At 48.6% G+C, this 25000-nt stretch overlaps 1 protein-coding gene across 1 annotated transcript in view; it reads right to left on the bottom strand.

The window, feature by feature from the left end:
- LOC139394442 (mastermind-like protein 3) overlaps window positions 1-23409 on the bottom strand; it is a 221144-nt gene extending 197735 nt beyond the window's left edge. Inside the window, exon 1 of the mRNA XM_071142509.1 lies at window positions 23047-23409. Coding sequence (XP_070998610.1) covers window positions 23047-23409 — 363 coding nt within the window. The remainder of the gene's footprint in view (window positions 1-23046) is intronic.
- Window positions 23410-25000: the final 1591 nt, after the last annotated feature.

Genomic DNA, 25000 nt, shown 5'->3' with positions numbered 1-25000 from the left:
AGGTTTAGCAGTGGATGAGGTTTAGCAGTGGACGAGGGCAGCAGTGGATGAGGTTTAGCAGTGGACGAGGTTTAGCAGTGGATGAGGTTTAGCAGGGGACGAGGTTTAGCAGTGGATGAGGTTTAGCAGTGGACGAGGTTTAGCAGTGGATGAGGTTTAGCAGTGGACGAGGGCAGAGTGGATGAGGGCAGCAGTGGATGAGATTTAGCAGTGGACGAGGGCAGCAGTGGATGAGGTTTAGCAGTGGACGAGGGCAGCAGCGTTCAGTATTTAATAGTGAAATGCTTTTCAGAAAGAAAGAGTCTTTTTTTTCTAGAAGAAGAGGACATTACATAATTCTCCAAACACTTCCTCTCGAAGCCGCCTGGCTTTTTACCACAGAAACAGACACAGTCCAACTGAAACACACAGACATTCAGAAACCTCTCTCTCTCTCTCTCCTTTTCTCCCTCGCTTTTACTCTACCTAACACACAGTACACTAGACACAGTACACCCCCCCCCTCTCTACCTTACTCTAACACACACAGACACACACTTGACATATCTGAGCAGACAGGCAGCCTCTGCATCACAGTCACCATGACAACGTCGTGAGACAATCCGCAAAAGCAGCCAGTCCCCCGGTCACACACCCCGGAGGGAGAGATGAAGAGGGAGAGATGGAGAGAGGAGCGAGCGAGAGAGCGAGAGCGAACGATATCGAGAGAGACTGAAAGTGTGAGAGACGGAGAGAGAGACCGAGCGTGTGAGAGACGGAGAGAGAGAGAGATGGAGAGGAGATTGAGATGAGGATAAAGAGAGGAGGAGGGAGAGGAGGAGAGAAGCGAGGGAGCGTGACTTGTACATGTTACACATGACAATAGAAAAGACACGTAACAGCAGCCTGTTCTGAAGCACAGCAGCAACACATCATAGAACAGTGGAACGGAACAGTGGAATAGAGCAGTGGAATAGAGCAGTGAAACAGAACAGTGGAATAGAACAGTGGAATAGAACAGTGAAACAGAACAGTGGAATAGAACAGTGGAATAGAACAGTGGTATAGAACAGTGGAATAGAACAGTGGTATAGAACAGTGGTATAGAACAGTGGTATAGAACAGTGGAACAGAACAGTGGAATAGAACAGTGGAACACAACAGTGGAATAGAACAGTGGAACACAACAGTGATATAGAACAGTGGTATAGAACAGTGGAATAGAACAGTGGAATAGAACAGTGGAATAGAACAGTGGAATAGAACAGTGGAACAGAACAGTGGAACAGAACAGTAGAATAGAACAGTTGAACAGAACAGTGGAATAGAACAGTTGAACAGAACAGTGGAATAGAACAGTGGAACAGAACAGTGGAACACAACAGTGGAACAGAACAGTGGAATAGAACAGTGGAACACAACAGTGGAATAGAACAGTGGAACAGAACAGTGGTATAGAACAGTGGAATAGAACAGTGGAATAGAACAGTGGAATAGAACAGTGGAATAGAACAGTGGAATAGAACAGTGGAACAGAACAGTGGAACAGAACAGTGGAACAGAACAGTGGAATAGAACAGTGGAACAGAACAGTGGAACAGAACAGTGGAATAGAACAGTGGAACACAACAGTGGAATAGAACAGTGGAACACAACAGTGGAACACAACAGTGGTATAGAACAGTGGTATAGAACAGTGGAACACAACAGTGGTATAGAACAGCGGAACAGAACAGCGGAATAGAACAGCGGAACACAACAGTGGTATAGAACAGTGGAACAGAACAGTGGTATAGAACAGTGGAATAGAACAGTGGAACAGAACAGTGGAATAGAACAGTGGAATGGAACAGCGGAATGGAACAGTGGAATGGAACAGTGGAATGGAACAGTGGAATGGAACAGTGGAATAGAACAGTGGAATAGAACAGTGGAATAGAACAGTGGAATAGAACAGTGGAACACAACAGTGGAATAGAACAGTGGAACACAACAGTGGAACACAACAGTGGTATAGAACAGTGGTATAGAACAGTGGAACACAACAGTGGTATAGAACAGTGGAACAGAACAGCGGAACAGAACAGTGGAATAGAACAGTGGAATAGAACAGTGGAATAGAACAGTGGAATGGAACAGCGGAATGGAACAGTGGAATAGAACAGTGGAATAGAACAGTGGAATGGAACAGTGGTATAGAACAGTGGAACGGAACAGTGGAATAGAACAGTGGAATAGAACAGTGGAACAGAACAGTGGAAATAGAACAGTGGTATAGAACAGCGGAATAGAACAGCGGAACAGAACAGTGGAATAGAACAGCGGAACAGAACAGTGGAATAGAACAGTGGAATAGAACAGTGGTATAGAACAGCGGAATAGAACAGCGGAACAGAACAGTGGTATAGAACAGTGGAATAGAACAGTGGTATAGAACAGTGGAACAGAACAGTGGAACAGAACAGTGGAATAGAACAGTGGTATAGAACAGTGGAACAGAACAGTGGAATAGAACAGTGGAACAGAACAGTGGAAATAGAACAGAGGTACAGAACAGCGGTACAGAACAGTGGAATAGAACAGCGGAATAGAACAGCGGAACAGAACAGTGGAACAGAACAGCGGAACAGAACAGAGGTATAGAACAGTGGAATTAGAACAGTATTCAAGAGATGTGTAGTGCAGGGTTGTGGGTTGGATTCCCGCTGGGGCCGGGACTGTAGGATACGTGTCTGTTGAAGGCCATATTATTAGAACACTACATTATGGGCCTAGTACCATTTTGGATGAGCCCCTAGACCAGCGGTTCCCAAACTAGGGGTCGCGACCCCGGGAAAATGTCACAAATCCCGAAGAAGTAAAAATTATAATATGGTCCTTGTAATGGGGTTCACCTTTAAATGGAAATGGAAAGTATTGAAATGTAAAAGACCCAATTCAACCAGAGACCAGGGGAAACAGCTGCACTAGACTGGTCCAGGGGAACAGCTGCACTAGACTGGACCAGGGAAACAGCTGCACTAGACAGGACCAGGGAAACAGCTGCACTAGACTGGACCAGGGAAACAGCTGCACTAGACTGGACCAGGGAAACAGCTGCACTAGACTGGACCAGGGAAACAGCTGCACTAGACTGGACCAGGGAAACAGCTGCACTAGACTGGTCCAGGGAAACAGCTGCACTAGACTGGTCCAGGGAAACAGCTGCACTAGACTGGTCCAGGGAAACAGCTGCACTAGACTGGTCCAGGGAAACAGCTGCACTAGACTGGACCAGGGAAACAGCTGCACTAGACTGGACCAGGGGAAACAGCTGCACTAGACTGGTCCAGGGAAACAGCTGCACTAGACTGGTCCAAGGCTGCACTAGACTGGTCCAGGGAAACAGCTGCACTAGACTGGACCAGGGAAACAGCTGCACTAGACTGGTCCAAGGCTGCACTAGACTGGACCAGGGAAACAGCTGCACTAGACTGGACCAGGGAAACAGCTGCACTAGACTGGTCCAAGGCTGCACTAGACTGGTCCAGGGAAACAGCTGCACTAGACTGGTCCAGGGAAACAGCTGCACTAGACTGGTCCAGGGAAACAGCTGCACTAGACTGGTCCAGGGAAACAGCTGCACTAGACTGGACCAGGGAAACAGCTGCACTAGACTGGACCAGGGAAACAGCTGCACTAGACTGGACCAGGGAAACAGCTGCACTAGACTGGACCAGGGAAACAGCTGCACTAGACTGGACCAGGGAAACAGCTGCACTAGACTGGACCAGGGAAACAGCTGCACTAGACTGGACCAGGGGAAACAGCTGCACTAGACTGGACCAGGGGAAACAGCTGCACTAGACTGGACCAGGGGAAACAGCTGCACTAGACTGGACCAGGGGAAACAGCTGCACTAGACTGGACCAAGGCTGCACTAGACTGGACCAGGGAAACAGCTGCACTAGACTGGTCCAGGGAAACAGCTGCACTAGACTGGACCAGGGAAACGGCTGCACTAGACTGGACCAAGGAAACAGCTGCACTAGACTGGACCAAGGAAACAGCTGCACTAGACTGGACCAGGGGAAACAGCTGCACTAGACTGGACCAGGGGAAACAGCTGCACTAGACTGGACCAGGGGAAACAGCTGCACTAGACTGGTCCAGGGAAACAGCTGCACTAGACTGGTCCAAGGCTGCACTAGACTGGTCCAGGGAAACAGCTGCACTAGACTGGTCCAGGGAAACAGCTGCACTAGACTGGTCCAGGGAAACAGCTGCACTAGACTGGTCCAAGGCTGCACTAGACTGGTCCAGGGAAACAGCTGCACTAGACTGGTCCATGGAAACAGCTGCACTAGACTGGACCAGGGAAACAGCTGCACTAGACTGGTCCAGGGAAACAGCTGCACTAGACTGGTCCAGGGAAACAGCTGCACTAGACTGGTCCAGGGAAACAGCTGCACTAGACTGGTCCAGGGAAACAGCTGCACTAGACTGGTCCAGGGAAACAGCTGCACTAGACTGGTCCAGGGAAACAGCTGCACTAGACTGGTCCAGGGAAACAGCTGCACTAGACTGGTCCAGGGAAACAGCTGCACTAGACTGGTCCAGGGAAACAGCTGCACTAGACTGGACCAGGGAAACAGCTGCACTAGACTGGTCCAGGGAAACAGCTGCACTAGACTGGTCCAGGGAAACAGCTGCACTAGACTGGTCCAAGGAAACAGCTGCACTAGACTGGTCCAAGGAAACAGCTGCACTAGACTGGTCCAGGGAAACAGCTGCACTAGACTGGTCCAGGGGAAACAGCTGCACTAGACTGGTCCAGGGGAAACAGCTGCACTAGACTGGTCCAGGGAAACAGCTGCACTAGACTGGTCCAGGGAAACAGCTGCACGAGACTGGTCCAGGGGAAACAGCTGCACTAGACTGGACCAGGGAAACAGCTGCACTAGACTGGTCCAGGGAAACAGCTGCACTAGACTGGACCAAGGCTGCACTAGACTGGACCAGGGGAAACAGCTGCACTAGACTGGTCCAGGGGAAACAGCTGCACTAGACTGGACCAGGGGAAACAGCTGCACTAGACTGGACCAGGGGAAACAGCTGCACTAGACTGGACCAGGGGAAACAGCTGCACTAGACTGGACCAAGGCTGCACTAGACTGGACCAGGGAAACAGCTGCACTAGACTGGTCCAGGGAAACAGCTGCACTAGACTGGACCAGGGAAACGGCTGCACTAGACTGGACCAAGGAAACAGCTGCACTAGACTGGACCAAGGAAACAGCTGCACTAGACTGGACCAAGGAAACAGCTGCACTAGACTGGACCAGGGGAAACAGCTGCACTAGACTGGACCAGGGGAAACAGCTGCACTAGACTGGTCCAGGGAAACAGCTGCACTAGACTGGACCAGGGGAAACAGCTGCACTAGACTGGACCAGGGGAAACAGCTGCACTAGACTGGACCAGGGGAAACAGCTGCACTAGACTGGACCAGGGGAAACAGCTGCACTAGACTGGACCAGGGGAAACAGCTGCACTAGACTGGACCAGGGGAAACAGCTGCACTAGACTGGACCAGGGGAAACAGCTGCACTAGACTGGACCAAGGCTGCACTAGACTGGACCAGGGAAACAGCTGCACTAGACTGGTCCAGGGAAACAGCTGCACTAGACTGGACCAGGGAAACGGCTGCACTAGACTGGACCAAGGAAACAGCTGCACTAGACTGGACCAGGGAAACGGCTGCACTAGACTGGACCAAGGAAACAGCTGCACTAGACTGGTCCAGGGAAACGGCTGCACTAGACTGGTGAATGGGGATAAAAAGCCCTGCCGTCTCCCACAGAACATTAAAACTCACGGTAACGGTCAACAGCTCATATCGGTGTGAACGTGGAGTCAGCAGTGCTCTCGTCTGCATCAGTGCCGCGTTCAAGACAACTGGGAAATGTCCGACTTCCGACATCAGTGCGTTCAAGACAACTGGGAAATGTCCGACTTCCGACATCAGTGCGTTCAAGACAACTGGGAACTGGGAAATGTCCGACTTCCGACATCAGTGCATTCAAGACAACTGGGAAATGTCCGACTTCCGACATCAGTGCGTTCAAGACAACTGGGAAACGTCCGACTTCCGACATCAGTGCGTTCAAGACAACTGGGAACTGGGAAATGTCCGACTTCCGACATCAGTGCGTTCAAGACAACTGGGAACTGGGAAATGTCCGACTTCCGACATCAGTGCGTTCAAGACAACTGGGAAATGTCCGACTTCCGACATCAGTGCGTTCAAGACAACTGGGAACTGGGAAATGTCCGACTTCCGACATCAGTGCATTCAAGACAACTGGGAAATGTCCGACTTCCGACATCAGTGCGTTCAAGACAACTGGGAAACGTCCGACTTCCGACATCAGTGCGTTCAAGACAACTGGGAACTGGGAAATGTCCGACTTCCGACATCAGTGCGTTCAAGACAACTGGGAAATGTCCGACTTCCGACATCAGTGCGTTCAAGACAACTGGGAACTGGGAAATGTCCGACCTCCGACATCAGTGCGTTCAAGACAACTGGGAAATGTCCGACTTCCGACATCAGTGCGTTCAAGACAACTGGGAACTCGGGGGGGGGGGGGGGGCTCTAAATGCATTTTTGTTGGTTCTTGTTGTTTTCTTGTTCCGTTGGTCATCAACTCGAAATTCCAACTCAGGAACTCGTGTGTCTTTCTAGCTCCGACTTTCCGACCTGAAGATCACTGACGTCATGATATGACCTCAGACTTTTTTCCCAGAGTTACCAGTGGTCTTGAAAGCACCATAAAACAAAATATGGATTCTGTTTGGATGTGACAGCAGAGATGACCCCGCCCCCTGACTTGGAGAAGCTCCGACGCAACATGCAACAAGCCACACCCATCTCATTAGTGGTGGTGAGGTAAGAGACATGATGTCATCGCCCCACATTAAACGTAAACATGGTCTGTTTATTACATCATTTCCTTTCACGCGGTTGGGGTTGAGAACGGTCAGATGTCAGAATGGGGTCGAAGACGGAAACCGTTTGGGAGCCCCTGGTATAAACAGTGCCCTCTACGTTTTGGACGAGAGTTCCTTCTCCTGACGTCAGTGTGGGCACTGAACACCACAAATCAAAAATGCTACTCTCCCTCCGCCTCTCCCTCCGCCTCTCCTACTCTCCCTCCGCCTCTCCTCCGCCTCTCCTCCTCTCCCTCCGCCTCTCCTCCTCTCCCTCCGCCTCTCCTCCGCCTCTCCTACTCTCCCTCCGCCTCTCCCTCCGCCTCCCCTACTCTCCCTCCGCCTCTCCTACTCTCCCTCCGCCTCTACTACTCTCCCTCCGCCTCTCCCTCCGCCTCCCCTACTCTCCCTCCGCCTCTCCTACTCTCCCTCCGCCTCTCCCTCCGCCTCTCCTACTCTCCCTCCGCCTCTCCTACTCTCCTACTCTCCCTCCGCCTCCCCTACTCTCCCTCCGCCTCCCCTACTCTCCCTCCGCCTCTCCCTCCGCCTCTCCCTCCGCCTCTCCCTCCGCCTCTCCCTCCGCCTCTCCTACTCTCCCTCCGCCTCTCCTATTCTCCCTCCGCCTCTCCTATTCTCCCTCCGCCTCTCCTACTCTCCCTCCGCCTCTCCTACTCTCCCTCCGCCTCTCCCTCCGCCTCTCCTACTCTCCCTCCGCCTCTCCTACTCTCCCTCCGCCTCTCCTACTCTCCCTCCGCCTCTCTTACTCTCCCTCCGCCTCTCCTACTCTCCCTCCGCCTCTCCCTCCGCCTCTCCTACTCTCCCTCCGCCTCTCCTACTCTCCCTCCGCCTCTCCTACTCTCCCTCCGCCTCTCCTACTCTCCCTCCGCCTCTCCTACTCTCCCTCCGCCTCTCCTACTCTCCCTCCGCCTCTCCTACTCTCCCTCCGCCTCTCCTACTCTCCCTCCGCCTCTCCCTCCGCCTCTCCTACTCTCCCTCCGCCTCTCCCACTCTCCCTCCGCCTCTCCCTCCGCCTCTCCCTCCGCCTCTCCCTCCGCCTCTCCTTCTCAGGTGGTAGAGAAAGCTGGGTTCATATTTCATGTTTGTCCGTTGCAGGTGTAAAGCACCTCTTTAGATATATATATATAAAGCTCAACACAAGCTGTTTGGTTAAAAATGATTACAGTTTAGGAAGGGGGCCATGTTTTGTTTTGGGTTGTTTTGGGGGGTTAGAGAATTAAAAGGTGTCATTTTCCCACACTGAATTCTCATAAACATCCAAAAGAGCAATTTTCCATAACTAGACTCCAAATGATTTCATACATTGTGACAAAAATAACATGAGAATGATCACATTGAGTTATCAGCCTATACCAATATAGAGTTAAATGGTCAACATCAGTCTGTACCAATATAGAGTTAAATGGTCAACATCAGTCTGCACCAATATAGAGTTAAATGGTCAACATCAGTCTGCACCAATATAGAGTTAAATGGTCAACATCAGTCTGCACCAATATAGAGTTAAATGGTCAACATCAGCCTGCACCAATATGGAGTTAAATGGTCAACATCAGCCTGCACCAATATAGAGTTAAATGGTCAACATCAGCCTATACCAATATAGAGTTAAATGGTCAACATCAGTCTTTACCAATATAGAGTTAAATGGTCAACATCAGTCTGTACCAATATAGAGTTAAATGGTCAACATCAGTCTGCACCAATAGAGTTAAATGGTCAACACCAGTCTGCACCAATATAGAGTTAAATGGTCAACATCAGTCTGCACCAATATAGAGTTAAATGGTAAACATCAGCCTATACCAATATAGAGTTAAATGGTCAACATCAGTCTATACCAATATAGAGCTAAATGGTCAACATCAGTCTGTACCAATATAGAGTTAAATGGTCAACATCAGTCTGTACCAATATAGAGTTAAATGGTCAACATCAGTCTGTACCAATATAGAGTTAAATGGTCAACATCAGTCTGTACCAATAGAGTTAAATGGTCAACATCAGTCTGCACCAATATAGAGTTAAATGGTCAACATCAGTCTGCACCAATATAGAGTTAAATGGTCAACATCAGTCTGTACCAATATAGAGTTAAATGGTCAACATCAGTCTATACCAATACAGAGCTAAATGGTCAACATCAGCCTGTACCAATATAGAGTTAAATGGTCAACATCAGTCTGTACCAATATAGAGTTAAATGGTCAACATCAGCCTATACCAATATAGAGTTAAATGGCCAACATCAGTCTGCACCAATATAGAGTTAAATGGTCAACATCAGTCTGCACCAATATAGAGTTAAATGGTCAACATCAGCCTGTACCAATATAGAGTTAAATGGTCAACATCAGTCTGTACCAATATAGAGTTAAATGGTCAACATCAGTCTGCACCAATATAGAGTTAAATGGTCAACATCAGTCTATACCAATATAGAGCTAAATGGTCAACATCAGTCTGTACCAATATAGAGTTAAATGGTCAACATCAGTCTGCATTAATATAGAGTTAAATGGTCAACATCAGTCTGTACCAATATAGAGTTAAATGGTCAACATCAGCCTATACCAATATAGAGTTAAATGGTCAACATCAGCCTGCACCAATATAGAGTTAAATGGTCAACATCAGTCTGTACCAATATAGAGTTAAATGGTCAACATCAGCCTATACCAATATAGAGTTAAATGGCCAACATCAGTCTGCACCAATATAGAGTTAAATGGTCAACATCAGTCTGCACCAATATAGAGTTAAATGGTCAACATCAGCCTGTACCAATATAGAGTTAAATGGTCAACATCAGCCTGCACCAATATAGAGTTAAATGGTCAACATCAGCCTGCACCAATATGGAGTTAAATGGTCAACATCAGCCTGCACCAATATAGAGTTAAATGGTCAACATCAGCCTATACCAATATAGAGTTAAATGGTCAACATCAGTCTGTACCAATATAGAGTTAAATGGTCAACATCAGCCTATACCAATATAGAGTTAAATGGCCAACATCAGTCTGCACCAATATAGAGTTAAATGGTCAACATCAGTCTGCACCATTATAGAGTTAAATGGTCAACATCAGCCTGTACCAATATAGAGTTAAATGGTCAACATCAGTCTGTACCAATATAGAGTTAAATGGTCAACATCAGTCTGCACCAATATAGAGTTAAATGGTCAACATCAGTCTATACCAATATAGAGCTAAATGGTCAACATCAGTCTGTACCAATATAGAGTTAAATGGTCAACACCAGTCTGCATTAATATAGAGTTAAATGGTCAACATCAGTCTGTACCAATATAGAGTTAAATGGTCAACATCAGCCTATACCAATATAGAGTTAAATGGTCAACATCAGTCTGTACCAATATAGAGTTAAATGGTCAACATCAGTCTATACCAATATAGAGTTAAATGGTCAACATCAGCCTATACCAATATAGAGTTAAATGGTCAACATCAGTCTGTACCAATATAGAGTTAAATGGTCAACATCAGTCTGTACCAATATAGAGTTAAATGGTCAACATCAGTCTGTACCAATATAGAGTTAAATGGTCAACATCAGTCTGTACCAATATAGAGTTAAATGGTCAACATCAGTCTGTACCAATATAGAGTTAAATGGTCAACATCAGTCTATACCAATATAGAGTTAAATGGTCAACATCAGCCTATACCAATATAGAGTTAAATGGTCAACATCAGTCTGTACCGATATAGAGTTAAATGGTCAACATCAGCCTATATTATCAGTGAACCAATCGATATACATCGGTCAGGCTGTAGTTAAAATGTAGTGAAAGAGAGAGAGAGGGCAGAGAGAGGAGAGAGAGAAAGAGAGGGCAGAGAGAGAGAGAGGGGGCAGAGAGGGCAGAGAGAGACAAAGAAAGAGAGGGCAGAGAGAGGAGAGAGAGAAAGAAAGAGAGGGCAGAGAGAGGGCAGAGGGCAGAGAGAGAGAAAGAAAAGAGAGGGCAGAGAGAGGGCAGAGAGAGAGAAAGAAAGAGGGCAGAGAGAGGGCAGAGGGCAGAGAGAGGGCAGAGGGCAGAGAGAGAGAAAGAGAGGGCAGAGAGAGGGCAGAGGGCAGAGAGAGAGAAAGAGAGGGCAGAGAGAGGGCAGAGGGCAGAGAGAGGGCAGAGGGCAGAGAGAGGGCAGAAAGAGAGGGCAGAGAGAGGGCAGAGGGCAGAGGGCAGAGAGAGGGCAGAAGAGAGAGAGAGAGAGGGGCAGAGGGCAGAGAGAGAAAGAGAGGGCAGAGAGAGGAGAGAAAGAAAGAGAGGGCAGAGAGAGAGAGAGTGAGACGGGGAGTGAGCGAGAGAAAAAGAGGGGGAAAGACACACAGAGAATGTGAGAGGAGGAGTCATTTTCTCCTTCCTCTTCTCCCCAAAGCAAACAACCATTTAACTGGATGGACAGAGAGAGAGAAAGGGGGGGGGGGGGGGGGTGAGACGTCAGACCTGTTCTCTTCCTTGTTTGTGATTGTTATCAGGGCTATTTTAGGAAGCTACCAGGAAGTCATTAACACACTACAGCCTGACTGGGCTGCTCACTGAGAGGAGAGAGAGATGAGAATAGGGAGGACGAGAGAGAGAGAGAGAGAGACAGAGGAAGGAGAGATGAGAATAGGGAGGACGAGAGAGAGAGACAGAGAGACAGAGAGAGAGAGAGAGACAGAGGAAGGAGAGATGAGAATAGGGAGGATGAGAGAGAGAGAGGAAAGATGAGAATAGGGAGGACGAGAGAGAGAGAGAAATGCGAGGGGAGGAGAAAGACTAGAGGAGGGAAAGAGGGATAGAGAATTATGGAAATATAGAAATATGAATTGTAATGATGAAGAGCAATACTCCTTTTTCAACCAATCAACTCCTCCTACTCAGAACCACAACATTTACACACACTTACACCAAAAAGGAACAATCCCTTTCAACCGGGTCCCAGACGTGTCTCCTCTTCTCCTGTTCTAAAGACTCTCTCTCTCCCCTCAATGTTTTATTCCTCATAATGTCTCTGCAGTGTTATCAGATAATGTGTTGTTTCTGCAGGACCCACTGTAGCACCATTACTCAGCCTGGTGCTCTAATGGCTATTGATGCAGCCTGGGGCACCACACACACACACACACACACACACACACACACGTGCTCTCACTTAGACACACCCACTTGCACGCAGACACACACACACACACACACACTCCCAGGGAATGTTGATAAAAATGTCATGGAGGGGTTCAATTGGAAGGTGTTTCTCCAGCAGGAATAACATCAAACATCACACATAGAGGACACACACACACACACACACTAACACACACACACAGAGAACATAGAGGACACACACACACACAGAGAGAACATAGAGGACACACACAGACACTAACACACACACAAACAGAGAACATAGAGGACACACACACACACACTAACACACACACACACACACACAGAACATAAAGGACACACACACACACACAGAGAACATAAAGGACACACACACACACACAGAGAACATAAAGGACACACACACACAGAGAACATAAAGGACACACACACACAGAGAACATAGAGGACACACACACACACAGAGAACATAGAGGACACACACACACACAGAGAACATAGAGGACACACACACACACAGAGAGAACATAGAGGACACACACAGACAGAGAACATAGAGGACTAACACACACACAGAGAACATAGAGGACACACACACACAGAGAACATAGAGGACACACACACACAGAGAACATAGAGGACACACACACACACAGAGAACATAGAGGACACACACACACACACACACAGAGAACATAGAGGACACACACACACACACACAGAGAACATAGAGGACACACACACAGAGAACATAGAGGACACACACACACAGAGAACATAGACACACAGAGATCATAGAGGACACACACACACAGAACATAGAGGACACACACAGACAGAGAGAGAGAGATCATAGAGGACACACACACACACACACATAACATAGAGGACACACACAGACAGAGAGAGAGAGAACATAGGGGAGGGAGGGAGGGAGTCATTCAGTGTGTGTGTGTGTGTGTGTGTGTGCGCGTGCGTGCGTATATACAGGTAGCTAGGTAAACCTGAGCCTGCAGAGTAATTCCTACTTAGATGAGGATTTGGCCTCTTGGTTGTCGTGGGCGTGAAGAGCAGAGAGAGATTTAGTGGACTAAGTCAGCTAGGATGAACAAGAGATCACCTCTGGGGTGGAGGAGAGGACAGGAGAGGGGGGGGTAGAGGGGAGAGGAGAGAGGAGAGAGGGGTAGAGAGGAGGGGAGAGAGGGGTAGCGAGGAGGGGAGAGAGGAGAGTGGTAGAGAGGAGGGGAGAGAGGAGAGGAGAGAGGGGTCGAGAGGAGAGGAGAGAGGGTTAGAGAGGAGGGGAGAGAGGAGAGAGGAGAGTGGTAGAGAGGAGGGGAGAGAGGAGAGGAGAGTGGAGAGGGGATTGTGTTAGAGGTAGAGGGGAGGTAGAGGTAGAGGGGAGGTAGAGGTAGAGTATGGATTGTGTTAGCAGCAGGTGTCCCTCAGAGCCAAGCTGATGTCCACTGTGTCCCATCTGCCTCATGCTACACAGGGTGATGACACACTCTGGGGGGTGTGTGTGTGTGTGTGTGGGGGGGGGGGGGGGGGGGGGGTATGTGTGTGTGTAAACCACTCCTCAGTACATGACAGCCCGCTTTGAGTTTGCCAAAAGGCACCTAAAGGACTCGGACCATGAAAAACAAGATTCTCTGGTCTGGTGAAACCAAGATTGAACTCTTTGGCCTGAATGCCAAGCGTCATGTCTGGAGGAAACCTGGCACCATCCCTACGGTGAAGCATGGTGGTGGCAGCATCAGGCTGTGGGGGTGTTTATCAGAAGCAGGGACTGGGAGACTAGTCAGGATCGAGGGAAAGATGAACAGAGAAATGTTCAGAGAGATCCTTGATGAAAACCTGCTCCAGAGCGCTCAGATGAGGGTTCACCTTCCAAGAGAACAACGACCCTAAGCTTCGGGACAAGTCTCAAGTGTCATTGTGGGGTATAGTGATGTCATTGTGGGGGTATAGTGATGCCATTGTGGGGGTATAGTGATGTCATTGTGGGGTATAGCGATGTCATTGTGGGGGTATAGCGATGTCATTGTGGGGTATAGCGATGTCATTATGGGGTGTAGCGATGTCATTGTGGGGTATAGCGATGTCATTGTGGGGGTATAGCGATGTCATTGTGGGGTGTAGCGATGTCATGGGGTATAGTGATGGTGGGGGTATAGCGATGTCATTATGGGGTATAGCGATGTCATTGTGGGGTATAGCGATGTCCATTGTGGGGTATGCGATGTCATTGTGTGGGTATAGCGATGTCATTATGGGGGTGTAGCGATGTCATTATGGGGGTATAGCGATGTCATTATGGGGTGTAGCGATGTCATTGTGGGGGTATAGCGATGTCATTATGGGGTGTATTATGTCATTATGGGTGTAGCGATGTCATTATGGGGTATAGCGATGTCATTGTGGGGTGTAGCGATGTCATTATGGGGTATAGCGATGTCATTATGGGGGTATAGCGATGTCATTATGGGGTAGCGATATAGCGATGTCATTGTGGGGTATAGCGATGTCATTATGGGGTGTAGCGATGTCATTATGGGGTATAGCGATGTCATTGTGGGGGTATAGCGATGTCATTATGGGGTGTAGCGATGTCATTATGGGGTATAGTGATGTCATTGTGGGATGTAGCGATGTCATTATGGGGTATAGTGATGTCATTGTGGGATGTAGCGATGTCATTATGGGGTATAGCGATGTCATTGTGGGGGTATAGCGATGTCATTATGGGGTATAGCGATGTCATTGTGGGGGTATAGAAATGGCATTGTGGGGGTATCGTGATGTCATTGTGGGGTATAGAAATGTCATTGTGGGGGTATAGTGATGTCATTGTGGGGTATAGCGATGTCATTGTGGGGGTATAGCGATGTCATTGTGGGGGTATAGCGATGTCATTGTGGGGGTATAGCGATGTCATCATTCATAATTAACATGTGTGTGTGTGCGTGTGTCAGGAGTGGCTGGCCAGCATCAATAATGTAAAGTGGGGTTACATCTCAGACACAAGACACACAGCTAGCTGATCTAACTGGCTGATCACACTACTAAAACAACAAGACACACAGCTAGCTGATCTAACTGGCTGATCACACTAAATAAACAAGACACACAGCTAGCTGATCTAACTGGCTGATCACACTAGTAAAACAACAAGACACACAGCTAGCTGATCTAACTGGCTGATCACACTAAAAAAACAAGACACACAGCTAGCTGATCTAACTGGCTGATCACACTACTAAAACAACAAGACACACAGCTAGCTGATCTAACTGGATGATCGCACTAATACAACAAGACACACAGCTAGCTGATCTAACTGGCTGATCACACTACTAAAACAACAAGACACACAGCTAGCTGATCTAACTGGCTGATCACACTAATACAACAAGACACACAGCTAGCTGATCTAACTGGCTGATCACACTAAATAAACAACAAGACACACAGCTAGCTGATCTAACTGGCTGATCACACTACTAAAACAACAAGACACACAGCTAGCTGATCTAACTGGCTGATCACACTAGTAAAACAACAAGACACACAGCTAGCTGATCTAACTGGCTGATCACACTAAATAAACAACAAGACACACAGCTAGCTGATCTAACTGGCTGATCACACTACTAAAACAACAAGACACACAGCTAGCTGATCTAACTGGCTGATCACACTAGTAAAACAACATGACACACAGCTAGCTGATCTAACTGGCTGATCACACTAAATAAACAAGACACACAGCTAGCTGATCTAACTGGCTGATCACATTAATAAAACAACAAGACACACAGCTAGCTGATCTAACTGGCTGATCACACTAGTAAAACAACAACTCCCCCCCGAGATACCAGCAGCCAGCGGGGTCAGGGTGAAGAGATACCAGCAGCCAGCGGGGTCAGGGTGAAGAGATACCAGCAGCCAGCGGGTCAGGGTGAAGAGATACCAGCAGCCAGCGGGGTCAGGGTGAAGAGATACCAGCAGCCAGTGGGGTCAGGGTGAAGAGATACCAGCAGCCAGCGGGGTCAGGGTGAAGAGATACCAGCAGCCAGCGGGGTCAGGGTGAAGAGATACCAGCAGCCAGCGGGGTCAGGGTGAAGAGATACCAGCAGCCAGCGGGGTCAGGGTGAAGAGATACCAGCAGCCAGCTGGGTCAGGGTGAAGAGATACCAGCAGCCAGCGGGTCAGGGTGAAGAGATACCAGCAGCCAGCGGGGTCAGGGTGAAGAGATACCAGCAGCCAGCGGGGTCAGGGTGAAGAGATACCAGCAGCCAGCGGGGTCAGGGTGAAGAGATACCAGCAGCCAGTGGGGTCAGGGTGAAGAGATACCAGCAGCCAGTGGGGTCAGGGTGAAGAGATACCAGCAGCCAGCGGGGTCAGGGTGAAGAGATACCAGCAGCCAGTGGGGTCAGGGTGAAGAGATACCAGCAGCCAGCGGGGTCAGGGTGAAGAGATACCAGCAGCCAGCGGGGTCAGGGTGAAGAGATACCAGCAGCCAGCGGGGTCAGGGTGAAGAGATACCAGCAGCCAGTGGGGTCAGGGTGAAGAGATACCAGCAGCCAGTGGGGTCAGGGTGAAGAGATACCAGCAGCCAGTGGGGTCAGGGTGAAGAGATACCAGCAGCCAGTGGGGTCAGGGTGAAGAGATACCAGCAGCCAGTGGGGTCAGGGTGAAGAGATACCAGCAGCCAGTGGGGTCAGGGTGAAGAGATACCAGCAGCCAGCGGGGTCAGGGTGAAGAGATACCAGCAGCCAGTGGGGTCACGGTGAAGTGCCTTGGTCAAGGGCACAGCAGCAGATTTTTGTTTTACGTTGGCGGCTCTGGGATTCGAACCAGCAACCTTTTGGTTACGGTGGCCAATGCTGTAACCCCCAGCCTCAAGAAATGATCCAGTCGATCTCCTCCCAGACAGGCCTGTGTAGAAATGCCCTGTTGTGGTGTAATGACCCAGGATCTCCTCCCAGACAGGCCTGTGTAGAAATGCCCTGTTGTGGTGTAATGGTCCAGGATCTCCTCCCAGACAGGCCTGTGTAGAAATGCCCTGTTGTGGTGTAATGGTCCAGTCGATCTCCTCCCAGACAGGCCTGTGTAGAAATGCCCTGTTGTGGTATAATGGTCCAGTCGATCTCCTCCCAGACAGGCCTGTGTAGAAATGCCCTGTTGTGGTATAATGGTCCAGGATCTCCTCCCAGACAGGCCTGTGTAGAAATGCCCTGTTGTGGTATAATGGTCCAGGATCTCCTCCCAGACAGGCCTGTGTAGAAATGCCCTGTTGTGGTATAATGGTCCAGGATCTCCTCCCAGACAGGCCTGTGTAGAAATGCCCTGTTGTGGTATAATGGTCCAGGATCTCCTCCCAGACAGGCCTGTGTAGAAATGCCCTGTTGTGGTGTAATGGTCCAGGATCTCCTCCCAGACAGGCCTGTGTAGAAATGCCCTGTTGTGGTGTAATGGTCCAGGATCTATCTGGTCAAGTAGACGGGGAAGTCTTCAATGCGCATTCTACTCTGCTGGGACTTTGGCCATTGTTGGCACTACTATCCACAGAGGTATTTTAGAGAAGAACATAACATTACTCACACACACTGGGACACACACACACACAGGGACACACACAGGGACACGCTCACACACACACAGACAGACACACACACAGGGACACACTCACTTCTCTGCGTACACAGTGTGAGGCTGTGGAGAAAGGCCTAGTACAGGGTGCAGGCCAGCCTGATGAACATGTGGACGTGCCTGGAAGGAGGGGAATGTGGTCACATAGCCTGGCCAAATTAAAAACATCCACCCAGAGAGAAGGAGAGGGGGGGGTACGAAACAGAGAGAGGTAGAGGAGGAGGAGAGAGACACCGAAAGGAAGAGGGGAGAGCCAGAGAGAGAGAGAGAGAGAGGAATCCCAGAGACAGAGAGATGTAGAGGAGGAGGAGAGCGACAGAGAGAGAGAGAGAGAGAGAGAGGGGGAATCCCAGAGACAGAGAGAAAACAGCAGAATATGAAGAGAGAGAGCAGCTCTGAGCCCTGTTGTGATTGAGGGGTAGTTTGGCGGGTTGTACACTGCGTGTGATTTCGGCGTCCACGGGCCTCCTCTGTGTGTGTGTGTGTGTGTGTGTGTGTGTGTGTGTGTGTGTGTGTCAGCTCCATGCCAGCTCACTGGGTTAAATATAGCTACTGGGCAGCGATCCCAGACTGTATTAACAATATATACCACCACCACTTTAGATAATACTGACACCGGATAGCAGGGAGGGAGAGGGGGAGGGGATAGGAGGGGGAGGGAGGGTAGGATAGGGGGAGAGGGGGAGGGACACTGGAGAGGGAGGATAGGAGGGGGAGGGACACTGGAGAGGGAGGATAGGAGGGGGAGGGAGGGAGGGGAGGATAGGAGGAGAGGGGGGAGGGAGGATAGGATAGGAGGAGAGGGGGGATAGGAGGGGGAGGGAGGGGAGGATAGGAGGAGAGGGGGATAGGAGGAGGAGGGAGGGGAGGATAGGAGGAGAGGGGAGGATAGGAGGAGGGGAGAGGAGGAGAGGGGAGGATAGGAGGGGGAGGGAGGGAGGGGAGGATAGGAGGAGAGGGGGGATAGGAGGGGGAGGGAGGGGAGGATAGGAGGAGAGGGGGGATAGGAGGGGGAGGGGAGGGGAGGATAGGAGGAGAGGGAGGATAGGAGGGGGGAGGGGAGGGGAGGGGAGGAGAGGGGGGATAGGAGGAGAGGGGGGATAGGAGGAGAGGAGGAGAGGGGAGGAGAGGAGGAGAGGGGGGATAGGAGGGGGAGGGAGGGGAGGATAGGAGGAGAGGGGGAGAGACTGGAGAGGGAGGAAAAAGTTATGGAGAGGAGAGAGAGAGAGAGGAGAATGGTAGAGAGGTAGAATCAGAGGAGAGAGGAGAATGGTAGAGAGGTAGAGTCAGAGGAGAGAGGAGAAGACCATGAGGGGAAGAGGAAGGGAGGAGAGCAGAGGAACGGGAGGGGGCAGAGAAGGAGAAGAGGAACACCTCAGTGGGACAGAAAATAAATGAAACTCAGCCACCCACACTCCATCCATTCTGCCAGGAGAGTGTGTGTGTCATTCCATACTAGAGAGCATGCCAAGGTGAGGAGTCGTGGGACAGATACCAACTCTGGCCTGAGCTTGTCTGTGTCCAGCTAAACACAGCAAACAGTTATGTAAAACCTGAGTGTTTATATGCTGTGTAGACTGGTAATAAAGGGTTTATAACCCCTTTGTGAGTATTAACAGACTAGTTATAACCTGAGGGTTACACTACTGACCTACAACACACAGCTCTCCAGTTAGCTTCAACACAACACTGGGGAACGAGTGACAGAACCTCCCAGAGAGAGACGACAGAAACACCAAGAGAATACAAGGGTAGGGGGAAGGCCCTTCACCTCTGGAGGAGGAACGAGACCCCGACACAGAGGAGGAGGAGGAACGAGACCCCGACACAGACAGAGACAGACAAGGACAGGTGTGTAGACTGGAGAGGAGAGAGACCCCAACACAGACAGAGACAGAGAAGGTGTGTAGACTGGAGAGGAGAGAGACCCCAACACAGACAGAGAAGGTGTGTAGACTGGAGAGGAGAGACCCCAACACAGACAGAGACAGAGAAGGACAGGTGTGTAGACTGGAGAGGAGAGAGACCCCGACACAGACAGAGACAGAGAAGGTGTGTAGACTGGAGAGGAGAGAGAATCCGCGCTCCGATATGAGCTGATGTAATGTACACATCGATTGTAATGGGTGTCACTCACTGTATAAAATGTCCTATTCGACACTACTACTCATAACAATATACACTGCCTAGATATCACTAGTTATTAGACCGCTTGACAAGGCAAATAGCCTCCTGAGGACACGATCCCAGACATGGCAGTAGACTTCTTGCACCGAGGCAGTCTGCTCTCATCTCCAAAGAGACGGTCTCTCCCGCCAGACTCAGGGCTCGACGGCTGTGAGAAGAGACGACCACAGAGGAGACCTTCCTAAGCCTGTAATAGTGGTGGCTGATGGGTAAAGGCAGCATGAAATCCAAAGGGCTCCCTCCTCTCACTCTAATAGCTGCCTAATGTTTACCATAATTACAGGGGCTGTCGTGCCTCCCCACGGGTGTGTCTGGGACCTTATGGGGCGAGAGAGAGAACCTAGGCTCCATCTCAAACGGCACACTATTCCCTATTTAGTGCACTACTTTAGACCAGATCCAATAGGGAATAGGGTGCCATTTAGGACACAGAACGTTTCGCGGGGCTCTACAGAGCGACCATCTCACGCGCACTTCTATGCTATTCTACTGCACCTTGGTCCGTTCCGCTCTGACGTCGCTCATCCATATGTATATAGGCTTAAGTAATGCCTACTTAGATGTGTGTATTGGGTATACGTTGTGTCATTTGTTAGATATGATTTGTTAGATATTACCGCACCGTGGTAGCTAGAAACACAAGCATTTCGCGACAACCGCAAATAATATCTGCTAATCACGTGTATGTGACCGATAACATTCGAATGTATCGTTTTTGTAAGCTACTGCCTGAGCCTTGGTTTGTAACATATAGAGTGAATACAGCCATCTAGCTGCCGTCTAGTAGTGGGTCTCTTTCTGGGCTCAGGCAGGGAAAGGGAGATAGAAGAGGGAGTGAAAAGAAATACATGAAATGGTGCTACTGTTTCCTTAAGAGCAGCTAATGGGCGGTTCGGTTAAATGTCCACACGAAGCGGTAGGTCGTTTTTCTATTGCAATCACCGCTGCCTCTCCGCGACATACGACTCTTAAAAACGGCGAGACGGAGGGGGGGAGTAGCGTTATCTCCTTCTTGTTTGCTACCTAGTAGGTTGCCTCCAGAAAGGGAGAGCGCCAACGAGACACCACTTAGCATTTGAAAGGCATATTGGCCCCGGCTACAACAAAAGGGGCTATGTCGTCGCATTCCGACTCGCTGTTGTAGAGGTGTGAATGAACAAGGAGAGAGATAATTGTCTCTTGGTTTCTCCTTTTCACAGAGGCTTATGGTTTTAAAGTCGTGATCCCAAAGACGGTTCACAACGCACAAATCAACACTCGTGCTACAGAGGACACCTCCCTCGGCTGGTGCTGACACATGCGCAGATCAACTGCTGGAGCGTCAATTATTATATTAAGATGTTTACATGCCCTAATAATCGGAAACATTAAAAACATATATATTTAAAAAAAACAAATGGGTGTTTAATCGTTGTGTGGTTACTTCGATATTGACTTTACACCGATTTATGATAAAACGACTACTGCATAATCTGCCTACTGCCATAATCAGTTTAATAGCGAATTAATAGTGAACATAAACATACGATGTTTCATCATACAATCGGAATACACCGTAATGCATTGGCCATTGTCTGTTAATCTAGCTCTATCAAAAGCAAAAGTTATCTATCCACATAACAGTGTAGTATTAGACTATTCTATCACCCCGCTAAACTAAAGTTCAGACAGTAGCCTATAGGTTTATTACGTCCCTGTCGAGTAGCTTCTTGTTTTATCAAGATGTCTAGTAGTCTAGTATGTTGTTATTCTGTGTCTGTTTCCCTCTCACACACCTAGACGAGACTGTCAAGTAGAAATCACGACTGGAGACATATTTAGGCTACTATAGTACTCTCAACCGTTATGTGATTCATATTTGAAGTATAGCTGGAAATGTGCTTTACTGTTATTAACAACTGGAAAATGCTGGCATCAATGTGATCAACCGTGGGCGAGAATGGCTGCTGAGCAGGAAAACAATGTTGCAACAAGTTTCCGCAGAGAAAAATGTAACAGTTAAACTACCAAAGACAAACAACTCGTGTGGAACTTCGTCCGACAGTTTAAAAGTAATCCGCATATCAAGTAGTCCCCCCTAAAACGTGTTCAACCAACTAACTATGGACACTCCCCCCCAGTTAGCGTCCTATACTAACGTTAACTATGGACACTCTCCCCAGTTAGCTTCCTATGCTAACGTTAACTATGGACACTCTCACCAGTTAGCTTCCTATGCTAACGTTAACCATGGACACTCTCCCCCGTTAGCTTCCTATCCTAACTATGGACACTCTCCTATGCTAACGCTAACTATGGACACTCTCCCCAGTTAGCTTCCTATGCTAACACTAACTATGGACACTCTCCCCAGTTAGCTTCCTATGCCAACGCTAACTATGGACACTCTCCCCAGTTAGCTTCCTATGCTAACGTTAACTATGGACACTCTCCCCCGTTAGCTTCCTATGCTAACTATGGACACTCTCCTATGCTAACGCTAACTATGGACACTCTCCCCAGTTAGCTTCCTATGCTAACGTTAACTATGGACACTCTCCCCAGTTAGCTTCCTATGCTAACGTTAACTATGGACACTCTCCCCAGTTAGCTTCCTATGCTAACACTAACTATGGACACTCTCCCCAGTTAGCTTCCTATGCTAACGCTAACTATGGACACTCTCCCAAGTTAGCTTCCTATGCTAACGCTAACTATGGACACTCTTCCCAGTTAGCTTCCGATGCTAACGTTAGCCTGGGCTAAAAGCAAAACAGCAGCATTGCTCTCAAAAGGGCTCCCACAGTCGGAAAGAGATTTTATGAAAATACAACAAGGCGCAAAGTTAGTTGTTGGCTACAAAGGGGGAAGTGAGTGGATTGTGTACTTTGTAAACACAAGCGCTTGTTGGCACACTGTTTTGAAACAACCGTAGAGTGAGTTCAGAGCAGTTCACTGAAGCGCAGTTACAAGAATGATCTCAACTTTTCCGGCGGGGGCGAAGGAGATGTAGCCCAACTTAACGGGGGTGTGGGGGGGGGGGGGGGGGGGGGGGGTAGTGTGTGTACTATGTAGAGTAGACTAAAACCACGGGCATCTTGGCCCGGTGACCGTCTCTTTAACTTACCGCTATAAGTGTGTTGTTCCTCTGCTCCGTCGAAGACGCCGACTCGGGGTCTTGCTGCTGTTGATGCTTGCTGTTGGCAGACTTCTTCGCCCTCTGCTCCAGGCTCCGCTGGTAGAGACTCACCGTCTCCCTCCGCTCGAGCTCCAGCTGCTCGGCGTGGGCTTGCTGGTAACGGTTCTCACAGTTGACATGGTGCCGCCTGCACCCTTCTATCCTCTGCCGTAGTCTCTCCACGACCGTGCTGTGTTTGGGTATGCCCACGTTGTTGGGGTTTACACCCGGATTCATGCCACTCGCCATGGCATTGTTGTTGATGCAAATGTTACTGCCGTTCGCGGCAGCGGGGGTTGCAAAGTCCCCCATCATTCACCTGAAATGATAGTATTTTGGACTAAGTTTTTATTCCCCTCAAGCCTCAAAGTAGTCTCTTCGTCTTCTAGGCTAAATGTTACTGGGAAACGGGAGATGGTAGTTAGATTAAATGACGAACAAGACGGACCGGGTGATTCAAATGACCGTAAGGACAGTAAACAAACGGTGATCGGTGTTGATTCTTGTTCCCTCCTTCGGGACAGGACGCGGAGGCTCCACCATTCAACACGGTTTTCAAATATCACCTTGTCCCGTCCATGAAAAACACCGATAACAATATCCCATAGCCCAGCACGAAGGCTTCAAGAACGAGCAGGCTGGTCCGTAAATCAACACATCAACCACGGCCAGACTATTAGCAAAGGTAATAAGTCCATAGGAAACAACCGGATATTAAGCTACAGGCGATCATCACTGCCTCCGATTCCCACTCACACACATAACAGACCGACGCTGCCTCGAGCTCGCCGTTGTTTTATTATGTTGTCCTTTGTGAAAAAGTTTTGCTGTTTGAACCGAAGGGGCTCCGGGGTTGCTCCGAAAACTTGCTGCATTTCATTGGTTTGGTCGGTAAAAATCCTTAAGCTGAACGTGAAGAAGAGTTGTCGTGATAGGGAACCGGGTCCCGTGAACTGGTGCACAGCGAAATCCTGAAGACACCCGCGGTGGCCGTGATCTCTCGGCTGGTCGCTAGTAGCTGTTCGCTGCCACCATCACAATCATCAAGACCTATCCTCCTCCATGCCAGCGGAGCGATATCAGGACGAGAGTTTAGTCAAAACCAGCTAGAGGCTGTGAGTAGCCCAACGGCACAGAGGAAAACCCGGAGTGGAGTGTGCATGTTCCAGCCACGCCGGATCAGTAACGAATAAACAGTAGAATGAAAGCGGAATACATTTAGGCCTAGTGGCCGGTCACTGTACTTACCATCAGGCATTGCAACGTCAAAGCAATGTTGTCGCTCACATACATATATATATAGAGGCAATTAAAATGAAAAGTCAAATCCAAGTGTATTGGTGGCGTGGTGACACATGTTTAGCAGATGTTATAGTGTAGTAGTGCAATGCTTATGTTTCTAGCTCCCAACAGTGCAGTAATATCTAACAATATAAAACAATACACTCAACACTAAAAAAGTAAAATCATGTAATGGAGAAATATTAGTATGAGCAATGTCAGAGTCCGGAATATAAATATATATATATATATATATATGATAGAACATAGATATGGACAGTATATGGATAGAATATATAGTATATCTGTAGAATATATATAGTATAACTGTAGAATATGTAGTATATCTGTAGAAAATATAGTATATCTGTAGAATATGTAGTATATCTGTAGAAAATATAGTATATCTGTAGAATATGTAGTATATCTGTAGAAAATATAGTATATCTGTAGGATATATAGTATATCTGTAGAATATGTAGTATATCTGTAGAAAATATAGTATATCTGTAGAATATGTAGTATATCTGTAGAAAATATAGTATATCTGTAGAATATGTAGTATATCTGTAGAAAATATAGTATATCTGTAGGATATATAGTATATCTGTAGAATATGTAG

This window comes from Oncorhynchus clarkii, unplaced genomic scaffold (assembly GCF_045791955.1).
Source record: "Oncorhynchus clarkii lewisi isolate Uvic-CL-2024 unplaced genomic scaffold, UVic_Ocla_1.0 unplaced_contig_2515_pilon_pilon, whole genome shotgun sequence".
Classification (NCBI taxonomy): Eukaryota; Metazoa; Chordata; class Actinopteri; order Salmoniformes; family Salmonidae; genus Oncorhynchus; species Oncorhynchus clarkii.
This window is presented reverse-complemented; position numbering and strand designations above follow the sequence as displayed.